The sequence below is a fragment of the Pectinophora gossypiella genome, chromosome 16 (assembly GCF_024362695.1).
Source record: "Pectinophora gossypiella chromosome 16, ilPecGoss1.1, whole genome shotgun sequence".
NCBI classification, from domain to species: Eukaryota; Metazoa; Arthropoda; class Insecta; order Lepidoptera; family Gelechiidae; genus Pectinophora; species Pectinophora gossypiella.
Window position 1 is genome coordinate 3,220,695 of NC_065419.1, and position 16,000 is coordinate 3,236,694.

Consider the following 16,000-nt stretch of genomic DNA (forward strand, 5'->3'; position numbering starts at 1 on the left):
ATCTTCATGCAAGTTCGCTGGTTACAGTACTTTTTATATTAATATTAGCAAATACTAGGTAAATTGGCAAGATGGGAAGATAACAGATGGACTAAGATGGTATGCGATATCGAGGCAGACCACCAGCCTGGTGGTCGGTGACATTGTGTGATGAGACTTGCACAGGACCGGAAAGGATGGCGTGAAAGAGAGGAGGCTTATACCCAGCAGTGGGTGGACATAGGCTGAGTAGATAGATAGATAGCTAAGTATAATAATTACCTACAATTTTCTTATTTCAAAGTGCAAAATATCTCTTCAGCCTCACGACCATTTCCTTTGCATTTTAATTTAAAAGCACAGACTATGGCTACTCCTACTAAACATACTCTAAAAATAATTAAAGTAGGGGTAATAAGTAATTAAGGTATTTTTGAAGGGCTCTTCGTAAAATAGATAAGTTGTTAAAATGTAAATCCTCGATATTAGGACCACCGTGGAATACTAAATAGGTAGATATGCCTATTGTTCGAAATTATTCGCATTTATTCCTAACTACCTCCTCAGATCAAATGTCTCTTTGAAATAGGCGGTAAAAAAATAAAAATAGTTCTAGAAATTAAAAAAATAAAAGAAAAACAGATAAATAAAAATGATTTAGTTAATCTATTCTATGTTATGTGAAGCTTGTGTACAAAGTTATTCAATACTTACCTATGTTTGATTGTCTTGTATATCAAAGTGTTGTTTTTATCTTTAACTTGTTTAAAATGTCTTTGGAAAATCGAACGGAAATTATAGATAACGCTTCTGTTTAGTTAATGTATACTATAAAAGACCTACAGTGCAGTGAAAGTTCGTATCCTGCGAGCATAGCCGCTTCAAGTCTCATACGCTGCGGTATTGCAAACGTAAAAATAAAACATAATGGATTACAAACTTCTTGGTAAGTTTTTGTTTCTTTTGTTCTAACAATATTTGCGCTCCCACGTTTTTTTATTCGCGTCTTAGGTGACGGGTGATTCCTGCACATACTTTATTTTATTTTAGTTTCACTCTGTTGGCAACACCAACAATAAAATATTATTTTTTTTATTATTGTGGCAACTTTAAAATCGCTCTCTCTTCCTCCTTCAACGCCATCAAGATGTAACGTGTAACATGTCGTGTGCAAGAAAATAAATATTTTTCTAATACTTTCAACATCGTCTTTGACTACGACCAACCGCAGACCCTAACATGGTCCTTCGAAAAGTAACGAGCAACCTGTGGATTGGTGCATCTTGAGAAGGGTTTGCGGAACATTCGTCGCTTTGAAGACGCGAGGCCACGCGAAAACGCCGTACGCCGCCATCACGGCGCAAGACATTTCTCGTCGGGTGAGGCGCGAACCACGGCTACACTATGTGCGCCAGAAAGTAGCAAACAAAAACGGCTGCGAAGATGAATTCAGCCTGAGACTGTAACAACTCTGGGGAGCCAGTCAACCAAGCCTGCAAGGATCACGGCGCAAGAAAACTTTCGTCGGGTATGGCGCGATATGTATACAAGGAAGCAACAAAGTTAACAGTTGGGATGATTAATTTGGCATGCTGGACTACAACAGTTGGCGAACCAGTCAACCGGACCTGCAAGGGACTTCATCAGGAGTAACGGGCTAACGTGACATCAATAACGAGTATATTATTATATAGTATAAGGAACTATTAAGTGAGTTTTTACGTAGTTTTCTAACATACCTAATTCATTCATGAACATTAATTCTTTAATTCTACAAAAAAAAAATAATAATAAGTCATTCATTCGTAAACGTCACGGTAGTCGTAGTCATTCATTCGATGTGTGTTCACGCTTGTCCGTAATTTGTATCATACGTTGATCAAAAAAAAAAAAAAAAAAAAAGGTTTTTTTTTTATATAGTTGTCAATTGTCATTCATTCATTCATACGTTCTATATTTTATTGTTTGTGAAATTTTTACACGTCGCCATTTTAGACGCCACTGTTCTGTTACAAGAAATCGAGTTTGTTTTGTTTTCATATTGATTGCAATTGAACCAGAGTTAAGCTTTAACAGTTTTATACGATTTAATCTCGTCACTATGGCAGATATAAAAGTGTTAGTAGCAAGCCGAGGTCGCTGCAAAGGCGCAATTACGCGTTTGAAAAATTCGTATAGTGAGGAATCTTATACGAAAATGCCGGTCGAAAAAATTAAAGTTAAACGGCAGCACTTAAAGGAGGTTTACGCAGACTATAATAGTCTGTGCGCGCAGATTCTAGCAGTCGACCCACAGGATAATGACGACCAGGCGGACGTGGAAGAAACATACCTCGATTTGTTGGCAAATTTCGACCTTGTTTTAAACAGTTTACAAGGCGGCAACGCGGCGTGCTCAACATCACGGATAAAGCTACCGAACGTAGTTATTCCTACATTTACTGGTAAGTACACCGAGTACTACGAATTCATAGAAATCTTCACGGCCATGATCCACAAGGACAACTCATTGTCTCCGGTTCAGAAATTTTATTATTTAAAGGGCGCGTTATCGGGCGAAGCCCAGGCTCTTATAAATAACTTGCCGATGAACGATACCAGTTATGTAGAGGCTCTTCGATTACTCAAAGAACGATTTGACATCAAAACAAAAATAGTTCATGAACACATACATGCCATACTGGACATGCCAACGATGACTCGATCAACACCTTCAAATCTTCATAATCTTATTTCAGAAGTCAAGCAGCATCTGGCAGCATTAAAAAACCTGGGTGAGCCCATATGGGACAGCATCATCGTATGTATTGTGCTACGCAAATTAGACATGCTGACAAGCCGGGCTTTCAAGATGGAGCGCGACAACAAGTCTCTGCCAACAGTTGTGGAGCTGACAGAGTTTTTAGAGCGGCGAGCGTTGGCTTTAGAAACCAACGACAACATTCCTGTCCAGAACACGCGCCCGCAACGCCTTGTTAGCCATGCTGTAGCAACACCCTCTGCTTCTGCTGCATGTTCTTACTGTAAGTCATCCCAGCACAAATTATTTCAATGTCCCAACTTCAAACTTGCTGCACCAAACAAGCGCTTAGAGTTTGCATTAGACAACAAAATATGTAAAGTTTGTTTGTCCCAACATAAGCGCAAATGCAAATATCATTTTAAATGTGCAGAGTGTAAAAAGGAACACAACACATTGTTGCATGGTATTGACTCACAAACTACTCCGTCTGTCACACTGCTCTCCAGCACCACTCAGGGTCAGGTATTGTTGCCTACTGCAAGAGTTAAACTTATTTCTCAGTCAGGCACAATCATTTACGCCAAGGCTCTGCTTGACAGTGGGTCGCAAGCTTCTTTTGTAACACAACGGGTAGTCGATTTATTACAAGTGAGTCCCACTAAATCTAATACTACTATAATAGGCATTACTAACCATGAAAAGTCTGTTGACAAATGTATAAACCTTGAGGTTCATTCCACTGTTTATCCATTCAAGATAAATGTCAACTGTCATGTGGTAAAAACGATAACCTCCAAATTGCCACAAACTCATGTCGACTTATCATCCATTGCACTGCCATCAAACTGCCAACTTGCCGACCCGTGCTTTTATAAACCTGGAGATGTGCACCTATTGCTTGGAGCTGACATATTTTTTCAGGTCCTCCTGCCGCCCCTTGAAGGAGCCGCCACTACAAGCAGCCAGCGTTCTGCTTGCGGTCCGGGTGCAGCCAGTCCTGAGCAGCCATCAATACTACACACGTCTTTCGGTCACGTCGTCGCCGGCAGTACAGGCACGCCTACTACATCCAGTAACCAGGTTATATCCTTATTTTGTCAGGAATGTAGTACTAGCTTAAATGAAAACATGAGTGCATTTTGGAGGGCAGAAAAAGTACCTGAAATCTTCCCAGAGCAAGTACCTGAACAGGATTATTGTGAAAAGCTTTTTCAGGAGACCACTAGGCTTGAAAATAATAAATTCCTAGTCACTATGCCAACTAAAGTCCCTTTAGAGCAAATTAATTCTGAACTGGGAGATTCTTTTAATCAGGCACTACAAAGATTCATTAATTTAGAAAAGAAACTGCAAAAAAATCCAGTTCTTTTCAGAGAATACAAAAAGTTCATTGATCAGTACACTGAATTAAAACATGGTGAATATATTGATATAAACAGCTATGATCTTAGCAAAGATCCTGTTTTCTTTCTCCCACACCATGCAGTTATAAACGAGAGCAGTCGAACAACAAAATTAAGAACAGTGTTTGATGGCTCCATGCGTACAAATAATAAAATCTCTTTAAATGATCTATTAATGAATGGCCCAGTAGTCCAAAAAGAACTTTTTGAAATCTTAATATCATTCAGATTAGAGGCCTATTTCTTTATTTGTGACATTCAAAAGATGTTTAGATGCATTCAATTAAATCCATCACAACGGTCTCTTCAAAACATTTTATGGCGAGAGTCTCCTGAAAAAGACATTCTATGCATACAGCTGAGCACAGTAACATATGGTCTCAAGTCATCCTCATATCTAGCCACAAGATGCCTTATAGAGCTTGCCACAAGATATAAAGACCAATTTCCGTTGGCCTCTGCTATCTTAATAAATAACACCTATGTGGATGATGTGCTGGTGACTAGCAAGACCGAATGCGAACTTTTACAAATGAAAGCTGAATTAGTAGGGCTACTTGAACTGGGAAGTTTTTACTTGCACAAATGGGCCTCCAACTCCACTGCGTTACTTCAAACTATACCAGTGGATAGTCGTTATTTTGGAGAGGTCGAACTGCACAATGATATGTCAGTAAAAACATTAGGGGTGAGTTTTGACGTGAAGGACGATCTGTTCAAAACTGCCTGCCCAGAGCCATACAAAAGCACTCATGATACTAAGAGGGACATATTAAGTTATATTAGTAAGTTCTATGATCCCCTGGGTCTTATAGGGCCTATACTTGTTCGTGCGAAAGTCATCATGCAACAACTGTGGCTTAGTGAAACAGACTGGGACTCCATTCCGCCAGAAAACGTACGTAAGATGTGGGTCGATTTCTCACATGATTTATCACTCATGGAGCCAATTAAAGTGCCTCGATGTGTGACGACACAAGGTATAGCTGTCCACCAACTTATAGGGTTTGCTGACGCTTCATCAGTAGCATACGGTTGCTGCCTCTACTTGCGCTCTATCGACGCACAAGGTAACATTCGTCTTGAATTATTATGCTCCAAGTCCAGGGTAAACCCGCTCAGGAAACAGCTGACTGTGCCCAGGCTAGAATTGAATGCTGCGCTGCTTCTCTCGGAATTGTCTGTAAAGGTATATAATACACTTATAAAAAAGATTAATGTACATGACACTTACCTCTTCTCTGATTCTCAAATTGTCCTAGCGTGGCTAAAAACCGACGCGACAAAATTGCAAACTTATGTTGCAAATAGAGTCAGAGCAATTCAGGAGCTTACACATAGTTGTTCATGGCAATACATTAACACTGCTGAAAATCCTTCAGATTGCCTCAGCAGAGGCCTGCAGCCACAAGAGCTGAAAGACCACCATTTATGGTGGAACGGTCCTTTGTTTTTGCATAACAAGGACTATAATTTTCAATCTATACTTGACATGCCTACATACTTACCTGAGGTCAAATGTAGCGACAATAAAGTTGTATGTAATACAACTACTACATTAGACACAAATGTATACGAAAAGCTTAAAAAGTTTTCTAATATCAATAAAATGTCACGTGTATTTTCTTACATTCTACGTTTTTGTAACAATCTCAAAAAAGACGCTGTTAAACAAACAGGTTTTTTGTCTACAGCCGAACTTCATAAAGCCTTATTATTGATTGTGAAAAACGAACAACATCATTTTTATGAAAGTGAAATTAAATGTTTATCTAATCAACGACAGCTAACTGGTAGTTCCTTAACACCTTTGACCCCTTTCTTAGATGGTAATGGCATACTTAGGGTTGGTGGCCGACTGCATAATGCCTCTATGCCATACAATGCAAAACACCCTGCAATACTACCTAAAGGTTCTGAAATTGCTGACTTAATAATTCGAGATGAACATTTAAAGCTTCTTCATGCGGGGCAAAAGTTAGTCTTAACTTCTCTGAAACAACGATTTTGGTTAATTGATGGATTGCGCACTGTAAAGAAGGTAATTCATAAATGTGTCACATGTTTCAGACTGAAAGCCTCCGCGTCAGCTCAATTGATGGGTTCCTTGCCTGCTGAACGAATAACAGCGTGCCGCCCATTTCAAAAGGTCGGGATAGACTTCGCTGGTCCGGTCTCTGTCAAAAACAGCCGCATAAGGAAGCCTATTATAGGAAAGGGTTACATTGTTATATTTGTCTGCTTCGTGACAAAGGCGATTCATATAGAGCTCGCCTCTGACCTTACCACGGAAACCTTCCTGGCTTGTTTCAAGCGCTTCATAGCGAGACGGAATCTGCCCAGCGACGTCTACTGCGACAACGGCGCCACATTCAAAGGGGCAAGGAATCAATTACATGATTTGTATCGCTTACACACTAATAAGGGTCACCAGGATCAGGTTTGCACATACGCCTCGGAGCGTGGCATTTCTTTTAACTTTATTCCCAGCTACAGCCCAGTCTTCGGCGGCCTGTGGGAGAGTGGCGTTAAGAGCGCCAAACACCACCTAAAACGTGTGGTAGGTAAAGCCTTGCTTACTTATGAACAACTGAATACCGTATTGACGGAAATAGAAGGAGTATTGAACTCTCGTCCATTGACTGCAGTGACGGCTGACCCAAACGACTTCTCATTCTTATCACCAGGGCATTTCCTCACGGGTGCACCATTAAATACTTACCCAGAGCGTGATGTAAGTAACACTCGTATAAATCTGTTAAAGTTCTGGTCAATTGCTGTCAATATGAAACAACTATTTTGGAAATACTGGAGTAGGAATTATTTAAACCTACTTCAATGTAGGCCTAAATGGCGTAAAGACATGCCTAATGTTACTATTGGTAGTCTTGTAATATTATGTAATGACAATACACAACCCTTGTATTGGCCTATGGCACGTATCACGAATGTATTTCCTGGAAAAGACGGAAAAGTTCGCGCTGTAGAGCTACAAACCGCTAATGGTCACAAGCACAACAGGTCCATAACGAAGATTTGTGTATTGCCAATAGATTGTAATTAGAAAAGTAAGTATAATTATCTAAATAACATAATTTTCTTTTCTTTCAAGCATATAAATATGCATTTAATTGTAACTTAACACTGTGATGCTCTCATAGTTCCATAATAGAATAAGAAATACTAATATGTTTATGTAGTGTTCTTTTAGGTAAATATAATATGCCATTGAATACATAATTTGTTACATAACTTACGTAAACGAATATTATTATAGAAATTAAGTGTTGAATCTTCGATAACTATAATACTTAGATACATAAATACTTGCTGTTACATAAAATAATTATTCAACTTTACATTGTAATACTTAGATAAATTAATAATTTACTTAAATAAGTGTTATATTATGTTACATAGTAAACTAAATAACTTGCTACGATTATAAACTGTACTAGCCATAGTCCATAATTTAAAACAAATATTTTTTGTAGTACTTACCTTTAATATCTTATAAATAATAATTAGTTGGGTACTCTTTAAAATAATGTGATGGTTGTGTACACTAATTTATAGTAAAACAATACGTTTGTTTGTAGTATACCTTTATTTTATATAGAGCTTAATTTACATTTTCAACTGAGGCCTTTGTAGTGATTATATACAATTAACTATACCTAAAGCATAGCTGTCTTCTAGTGTATAACTTAAATTTGTTTTCATTATTTGCTGAGGCCCCAACTTATGTTGGCAACACCAACAATAAAATATTATTTTTTTTATTATTGTGGCAACTTTAAAATCGCTCTCTCTTCCTCCTTCAACGCCATCAAGATGTAACGTGTAACATGTCGTGTGCAAGAAAATAAATAATTTTGCTATAACTTACAACAACGTCTTTGAATACGACCAACCGCAGACCCTAACACACTCCTTTTATACTACCACATTGTAAGTGAATCTATTGCATTATGAATTTCGGACGTGATTTTTATATGTATGTATTGTATGGTATGTAACTTACGTTCAGCAGAAAATACTAGCTGTTTAATATCCATACACCTTTTGTAATTAAATTATTGTACTTCTATTTATTCGTACACAGCCTAGTTAGTTTCAATTTGAAGTGCTTGATAAACATTGCACGCACATACTTATGCACAAGAATGCAAGCGGATAAAGTAGGTACTGGTTTGTTGTGATAAGTAGCTTTAAGTATATAATTATAATTAGATCCATCAAATAGTTCACAGAAAAGAGTCATCGTAAATCTTGATGTACTTAGATGTATAAAAAAAGAAAAAATAACGGTTGCAATAATTCAAACTAAAAAGATTTTTGCGCGCTCGTTCTCATATGGAAAACCTAGTCAAATGAGATACTTTTTTCTAACAAAAAATACTAATGAAGTTTGTATGAAAATTCAAAATGAGGAGGTCAGTTTAGTTATTCTTAAATTAAACTAAGTAAATAGATTAAAAAGAATAAAAATATACCTAATTGAGTATTTTTGATTTATTTTTGGACTTGCTTCTATTTGAGGATTAGTATTCTATATTTTATCTATCTTTCATGCAGTCAACTACCATATTAATGGAAAAAAACTTACAATATTTTCTTCTTCGCAGTATGTCTTCTGGCCCTGTCTGTGGCGTCAGTTCTCTGTGGGCAGGCCCGTGATAAATTCGAACAGGGTTATGAGAAATGGTCTTCAAACTGCCCCTGCGCACGAGTTTACTTTCCAGTCTGCGCTTCCGATGGCAACACTTACAATAATGACTGTTTGTTTAAATGCCGCGCTTCCTATCTGAGAGAGTTCGGAAAAGAACTCACCATTAAAGCATACAAGAGATGTGAAGAAATCTAACAAGATTTGAATGTAACTTTTAAGTAGGTAGGTATATCAAAGTTTGTTTTTGATTGTGAATGGTTAGTCCTTTAAACCGGATATAGCTATTTTATTTTTATTACTAAACCGTATGTAGTTTACTTTTTATTGCCAACCTTCTGTGTTTAAAAACAGAACGAATAATCGCATTTATTTGATAATTTATAATTATTATGTTACAAGAATCGGAATGTTACACCCGATCTATATTTAGTCAAGTATAATATTCTCTCAAGTCGAGTATTTATTTATTGGAGTGGTTTATTTATCACATGCTTTTATGATGAGTGTGAAATATCTTGCACCATTAGCACCTCACCTGTATGCACTAGAATGTTTAAATTACACATAAGAAAAGTACTTATTGAAGGAACTATTTATTGCTATTACACATGGAGTAAGTAGTAGTTGTCCAGCAGTGGGAAACTTCACGCTAGACAAGACCAAATCTTCATAATTATGAGAATTATTGGAGCATTTTCATTTTAATTACGTACCTTTTTAATTTGAAATCCAACAGAATAATTTTGCTGATATGTCTCTTTCGTTGGTAGGTCCATAACTACGTGCGTAAGCTGCAATAATGGTGCTAATTCTGGCAGTTACACTTTTTTAGATTATGGCTATGACAGTCAATCTTATTATATGAGACGACATGACGCTAGAGGCAAACTAATCTTGACTTTATTTGACAGTTCTAAAAATAATGTTATCCTTCTCTAGCGATAAGTGCAAGAAATTTTACAACTGTCAAACTTAATAATTAAAATTAAGTTCGTATCTGCCAGAATCCTCACCAAGTCAAATTACAAACTATGTTTAGCACAATATAAATAAAGAACAGAAAATAATTATAGTGATTACATTAATAAAAATATATGTGAAAATGAAGGATCACTTTGTGATCCCTAGTTTGGTTAGGACATCACAGGCTTGGTGATCACCTGATTGTCCGAAAGTAAGATGATTCGTGCTTCGGAGGTACGTTAAGCCGTTTGTCCCGGTTACTACTTACTGATGTAAGTTAGTAGTCGTTACATGAGCCATGTTAGGGGCCTTTGGCGGCTCAATCGTAACCCTGACACCAGGTTTGATGGGGTTGGTAGTCCACCTCACAACCCATATGATAGATAGAAGAAGAAGGATTTTTATTACAGTCTCTATTAACTTGTCATATATACTTTCAGCTGTACTAACCCTCCTCACGACTGTTGCGTGCCAGACATTCCCCGGCACAGACATTTGGGCAGAAAAGGACTGTGAATGTACCTACCAGTACAACCCTGTCTGTGGCTCCGACATGATAAGGTACAGAAATTGGTGCACATTCAATTGCCGTTTAAACTACCTTCGAGAATACAGACGTACTATCATCGATAGGGTTGACTGTGCTGGACTTCCTCCAGCTACGCCCGTTTTGGGCTCAAGACCATAAATTTATTAAAATATAATCTACTAATAACAAAATTGTGTGAGTATAAGAAATATGTTTGCATGCTTTTATTTTTAATAAAATGTACTTGCTTGCTTATCAAACTTGTTTTATTAACATACTATGTAAATACCTAATTTGTTCCTTCATTTAATGTGTGGCGATAAAAGAAAATTAATGATAGTAAATAATACTCAATAGAATAGAATAGAATAGAATATGTTTATTTATCAAAAAACTTAAACATGTATACATTACTGGCGGACCCCGCACTAGGGAAACCCTGTATCGCGGAGGTCCTGAACATTTGTTATTACCAAACATATTTAAATAAACCGGCGAGCTAGCCTTTCATAACAGTACTATTATAACAATAGGTACATGTCTAAAAATTAATTAAACTGAAACAAAATTGTCTAAGTATTGCAATACAAGTGCAATTAGTATTTAAATTATTTGCCTTTGCATATTTCAATAAAGCAAATGATGGTAATGTCAGTATTTAGGTACTTAAGTAGGTACATATATTTTGTAGGTAGGTTACTCATACTTTTACAGGCATAAGCTCATCAATTTCGAATTTTCTCCTCATAAAATCGTACTTATAATTATCTTCTGATAAGAAATTTTCTAGAAATAGATGTGTTATAATGGCAGTTGTGCCCCATATTTTATGTTTATCGTATAAAAACACAGGAAGAATAGGCTTAAATGCTAAGTAGCCTTGATGATTGGGATCACACAGGATAGACATAGGTACGGTAAATATCTCGTCAACTTCATCTGCGTTGGCAATAAGTTTCTTCATATCGAAGCTTCGAATTTCGCCGATGATTGGTGTGATGAGCATGTTTTTATTTCGGCCTTCAATTGGCGGCATTTCACCCCAAATGTCAACATTTTCCCGCGGTACACCGATTTCCTCTTCCGTTTCCCGTAAAGCCGTTTCAAATACATTTTCGTTGCCTTCCTTCTTACCGCCAGGAAAACATATTTCACCACTATGATTCCTCAATTTGGTTGAGCGCACAGTATACAAGATATGAACTTCATCATCAATAATACACAATGGAATGAGCACTGAGGAGAACATTGTATAATTCTTCAAATCGTTCTTTATTGTCTCTAGTTCTTCCAGTTTAGCTACACAGCGTTCTCTTGAAACAATGGATAACAGTTCTTTATGAGAAAAAGCCATGATTTTAATTTATATTTGCGTGTACCTTAGTGAGCTTGTTATCTAGGTAGGTGTAGTCAGTACAAAGTCAAAGTAGATTTCGATATAATCTCGTATTGAATACTGACATGTGTATGACACGATGTGATAAAGGATTGATGTTATTGCAGAGTGGGATTGAAGTATATATGCATTGTAATGGTGGCTTTTCGGCGGGAAACGGGAACGGGACAGTTGCTTTCTTCATTGAGTAATCTAAATAATTAATACGAAGTGGTGTTTTGTGGTTAATGATCGCATTAAGTTAGTCGGAAGACATTCGCGAGTGTTATTATATTGGAGTATTCAATAAACAAAGTGTATCTGCCTATTTTCGCTTAGTGCCGGGAAGCCGCTTCATAACTCAAATGTTTATGCGGACTTTTGAGTTAATTCGTTTGGGGTTCGGAGTAGGAGTCTACTCCGAGGGTGGGGGCTTAGGTTTCATCATCATCACCTTTCATCATTTCATTAATCATCAAGAAAAAAAATACGTAAGACATGGCTGTATGGGCATAGTTCCCTTTGCCTTACCCTTCGGGGAAAAACAAAACAAAAAAAAAAAAAAAAAAGCATTGTAATGGTATCCCTTAAAAACAAAAACTTGATTGACAGTTGGTTTGTCAAGCTGATGTGATTGACACTGACAGTGACAGTTAAATGATCAGCTGATAAACAGTGCACTGGTAGGTTCAGCTTAAGTATTTATTTAAGAAATGTATACGTATTATTACGATAATCGAAAATGTCACGTAAAATTCATATTAAATAAGTTTATACAAAATGCAACAGTTAATTAATGTATTTAGTTGAAATTCTTCCTGGCTGATGTGTTCCGTCCAAACTTTCGAATACCTTTTAGTTTGACTTTGACCTTTGAGATTTTTAAAATAAGACAAAAAATAACAAACAAAAGGTCGTTACGTCAAATTGTGGTGTGAAAAAATTAGTCTTTACTTTAAAAAAATATCAAAATAATTTTAAGTACTCATTTTTCAAAATTTACAAGTGAATGTAACAACAATGTATACAAGAACTGCGTATTGTGTGAACAATATATTCTCTAATGCTTCTCGCGAGAGATGCTTGGCCAATTTGAAGAAGATGCGCGTCCCAGACGGGTGGAAGGGTGCCACTCCGACTGCTCCTAACGCCTCCGTGCTCATCCCGGTATGTAGTGTGGAGGACAACACTTCGCTGCTGTATACAATAAGGTCGCCCAATCTCCGATCGCACAGTGGACAGATATCCTTCCCGGGCGGAAAAATGGATGAAGGCGAAACACCAATACAAGCAGCTTTGAGGGAGACTCAAGAGGAGATAGGCCTCTCGCCCACGAAAATCGACGTGTGGGGCCACGGACCTCCCATACAGGGCAGAGACAAGAAATTCCTCATCACCCCTGTAATAGGCACTGTTGTAGATTTAAGGAAAACCGATTTACATCTAAACACAAAGGAAGTTGCTGAGGTGTTCTGTGTCCCTTTAGAAATACTTTGCAACCCGAAAAATCAATTTTATACTCAATTTAGAAATGGGTTCATTCTGCCCGTGTTTGTGGCTGAAGAGTACAAGATATGGGGAATAACTGCTTATTTAACTCATACTTTCCTCAGTTGTTTGCTACCTAAAGAAGTGTACAGGAATGAATGGACAAAAAAGAAGATTAATTTGAAAGATAATGAACATATGCAGTTGGAGTCTGATACAATGTAGCTTTCAAATTGTGAAAATGGACATTATCATTAAGAGATAAGTGTTATGAATTGTGAAAGTATCCTTATACAAATATACACTCAGCCTTTGTTTTAAAACCAACAAATGCAGGGGCCAACTGTAAATTGATTCAACTTGAGATCTAAATTCAAGATACCAAAGATATACCTCTATGGAAACAGAAGTGCAAATTATCTGTTGTAACTTATACAAATGTATATTTACATATTTATAAATAGTTGACTTATATAATAAATTAAAAGAAATTCAATGTTTAGTTTCAATTGTTTATTAAAAATTACAAAAGCTAGCTAGCTAATTATCACATTGATTGAAGCAATCAGTTTTGTATTAATTTTATAAGATATTTTACATATTTTACACTAAGCATACTAATAAGCATTACAGCTCTTGAATTGAATAATTTGTTGATTCAGAATGCAACTTAGGGCTGTGGCTGTCTATCGAGAATATTTCCAGTACTAGCACCATCCCTTGGAGTGGCAACTGGAAATTTAAGTCCCACTTGTCACTGGGGCATAAAACTGTTGGGAATAAACGTGTGCGTTACCCCAACAAGAAAGTATCTCCTAGAGTTATAAGAGTAGAACGTATAGTTGGTGCCTTATCTGCTGTAAATGTGCCCCCACATAAAAAATGTGTGCCCCCTGTCGTTTCGAAAAAAAATCGAAAAAACGATTCTTGCTGGGGTAACGTTTTTCTAGCAGGAAAATTCTAAACGAATGATCGGAGAGAGAAAAACTGTGCATGGCCAGATAGCTTATATGTGTGCCAAAATGTGCCCCCAAAAATAAAATCTGTGCCCCTTCAGATTTTCGAGATATTGCATTTCCTGCTGGAGTAACGTTTTGATGAATAGTATATCTCTAAAACCATTGCATGTGCCCCTGTAGAATAAACATACGCGAGTAGCTCTTAATGTGTGCCCCTTTGTGCCCCAATTAGATTTTAGAAAATATTTATAGTTTTCAAGTTATCGCGGTTTTATGAAAACCCGAAAAAACATCGCAGCGCCTAAATGAGACAAGGCATAACTTCGCTGAAAACTGTATTCGGTCTTTCTTGACGCTAATAATAACCATACAAAGTTTCAAAAATGTTCATGCATGCGTTTTTGAATAATCTTGCTAAAAGTAAAAACGATGGTGTCATAACTTTGACGGCAAAATACAAGGAACTGGCACAATCCCAGATGTGTAGGTGTAAACCAAAATCTTGTGCCTTTAGTCAAAAATATATGGTGAAAATATTGAGCTTCAAATGTTACGCATTAAGTAAATATAAACAAAAAACCAAAATATGTAAACAACGGCTGGTTATCCGACCAAATCTGAATGACTACTAAAAAGCGACGGATTCATACTTAACGAGGACCTTCTTTATTGGACGTATTATACCTAAGCTGTTGTCCTTACAGTCGCGTTCAAAAGTTTTGAGGGCTAATTAAAAAATATATTAAATGCACCTTGTGACTATATAAATGAAACAGCTTGTTGATGTGTAAATTATTATTTACATTAGTATAAAAATACAGGTATGTCACAAAACAGTTTGGTCACGATTTTGAGCATGTTAGTCACATGTACATTTTATTTGAAAATGGCTCTTATAAATGTACTTAATCATGTGTAAGGTCATAGAAACAGCTATTAAAATATAATCCAATAACAACTTTATTTTATTAGTTATTACTTTTCTACTTCAGTGTACTCAGGCACAACACGTGTGAACCGGTTAGTGAGTAAAGTAAAGAAGGTCATCGATATGTATGAATCCATCGCTTTTTAGTAGTCATTCAGATTTGGTCGGATAACCAGCCGTTGTTTACATATTTTGGTTTTTTGTTTATATTTACTTAATGCGTAACATTTGAAGCTCAATATTTTCACCATATATTTTTGACTAAAGGCACAAGATTTTGGTTTACACCTACACATCTGGGATTGTGCCAGTTCCTTGTATTTTGCCGTCAAAGTTATGACACCATCGTTTTTACTTTTAGCAAGATTATTCAAAAACGCATGCATGAACATTTTTGAAACTTTGTATGGTTATTATTAGCGTCAAGAAAGACCGAATACAGTTTTCAGCGAAGTTATGCCTTGTCTCATTTAGGCGCTGCGATGTTTTTTCGGGTTTTCATAAAACCGCGATAACTTGAAAACTATAAATATTTTCTAAAATCTAATTGGGGCACAAAGGGGCACACATTAAGAGCTACTCGCGTATGTTTATTCTACAGGGGCACATGCAATGGTTTTAGAGATATACTATTCATCAAAACGTTACTCCAGCAGGAAATGCAATATCTCGAAAATCTGAAGGGGCACAGATTTTATTTTTGGGGGCACATTTTGGCACACATATAAGCTATCTGGCCATGCACAGTTTTTCTCTCTCCGATCATTCGTTTAGAATTTTCCTGCTAGAAAAACGTTACCCCAGCAAGAATCGTTTTTTCGATTTTTTTTCGAAACGACAGGGGGCACACATTTTTTATGTGGGGGCACATTTACAGCAGATAAGGCACCAACTATACGTTCTACTCATATAACTCTAGGAGATACTTTCTTGTTGGGGTAACGCACACGGAATAAACTAC

The 16,000-nt window shown here is 36.8% G+C and overlaps 2 protein-coding genes and 1 long non-coding RNA gene across 6 annotated transcripts in view; 2 read left to right on the forward strand and 1 right to left on the reverse strand.

The window, feature by feature from the left end:
* Window positions 1–9,010, reverse strand: part of LOC126374057 (uncharacterized) — a 30,780-nt gene extending 21,770 nt beyond the window's left edge. The window contains exon 1 of the long non-coding RNA XR_007567395.1: window positions 8,735–9,010. This is a non-coding gene — a long non-coding RNA (uncharacterized LOC126374057). The remainder of the gene's footprint in view (window positions 1–8,734) is intronic.
* On the forward strand, window positions 1,045–7,456 carry LOC126373951 (uncharacterized). Of its 4 annotated transcripts, none has more exons than XM_050020338.1 (4): window positions 1,045–1,689; window positions 2,350–2,423; window positions 2,718–3,002; window positions 3,644–7,456. In XM_050020338.1, the coding sequence occupies exon 4, from the start codon at window positions 3,851–3,853 to the stop codon at window positions 7,187–7,189; it is 3,339 nt and encodes a 1,112-aa protein (XP_049876295.1). In that variant the 5' UTR covers window positions 1,045–1,689; window positions 2,350–2,423; window positions 2,718–3,002; window positions 3,644–3,850; the 3' UTR covers window positions 7,190–7,456. The 4 variants fall into 3 exon arrangements, with proteins under 4 accessions (XP_049876295.1, XP_049876296.1, XP_049876294.1 ...); XM_050020339.1 differs by lacking the exon at window positions 1,045–1,689 and having other exon boundaries at window positions 2,006–2,423; window positions 3,644–3,802; window positions 6,196–7,456; XM_050020337.1 differs by lacking the exon at window positions 1,045–1,689 and having other exon boundaries at window positions 2,006–2,423.
* A 3,312-nt stretch (window positions 9,011–12,322) lies between the features above and the next one.
* LOC126374019 (mitochondrial coenzyme A diphosphatase NUDT8-like) lies at window positions 12,323–13,648 on the forward strand. Its single transcript, XM_050020465.1, has one exon. The coding sequence runs from the start codon at window positions 12,685–12,687 to the stop codon at window positions 13,375–13,377; it is 693 nt and encodes a 230-aa protein (XP_049876422.1). The 5' UTR covers window positions 12,323–12,684; the 3' UTR covers window positions 13,378–13,648.
* The last annotated feature ends 2,352 nt before the right edge of the window (window positions 13,649–16,000 follow it).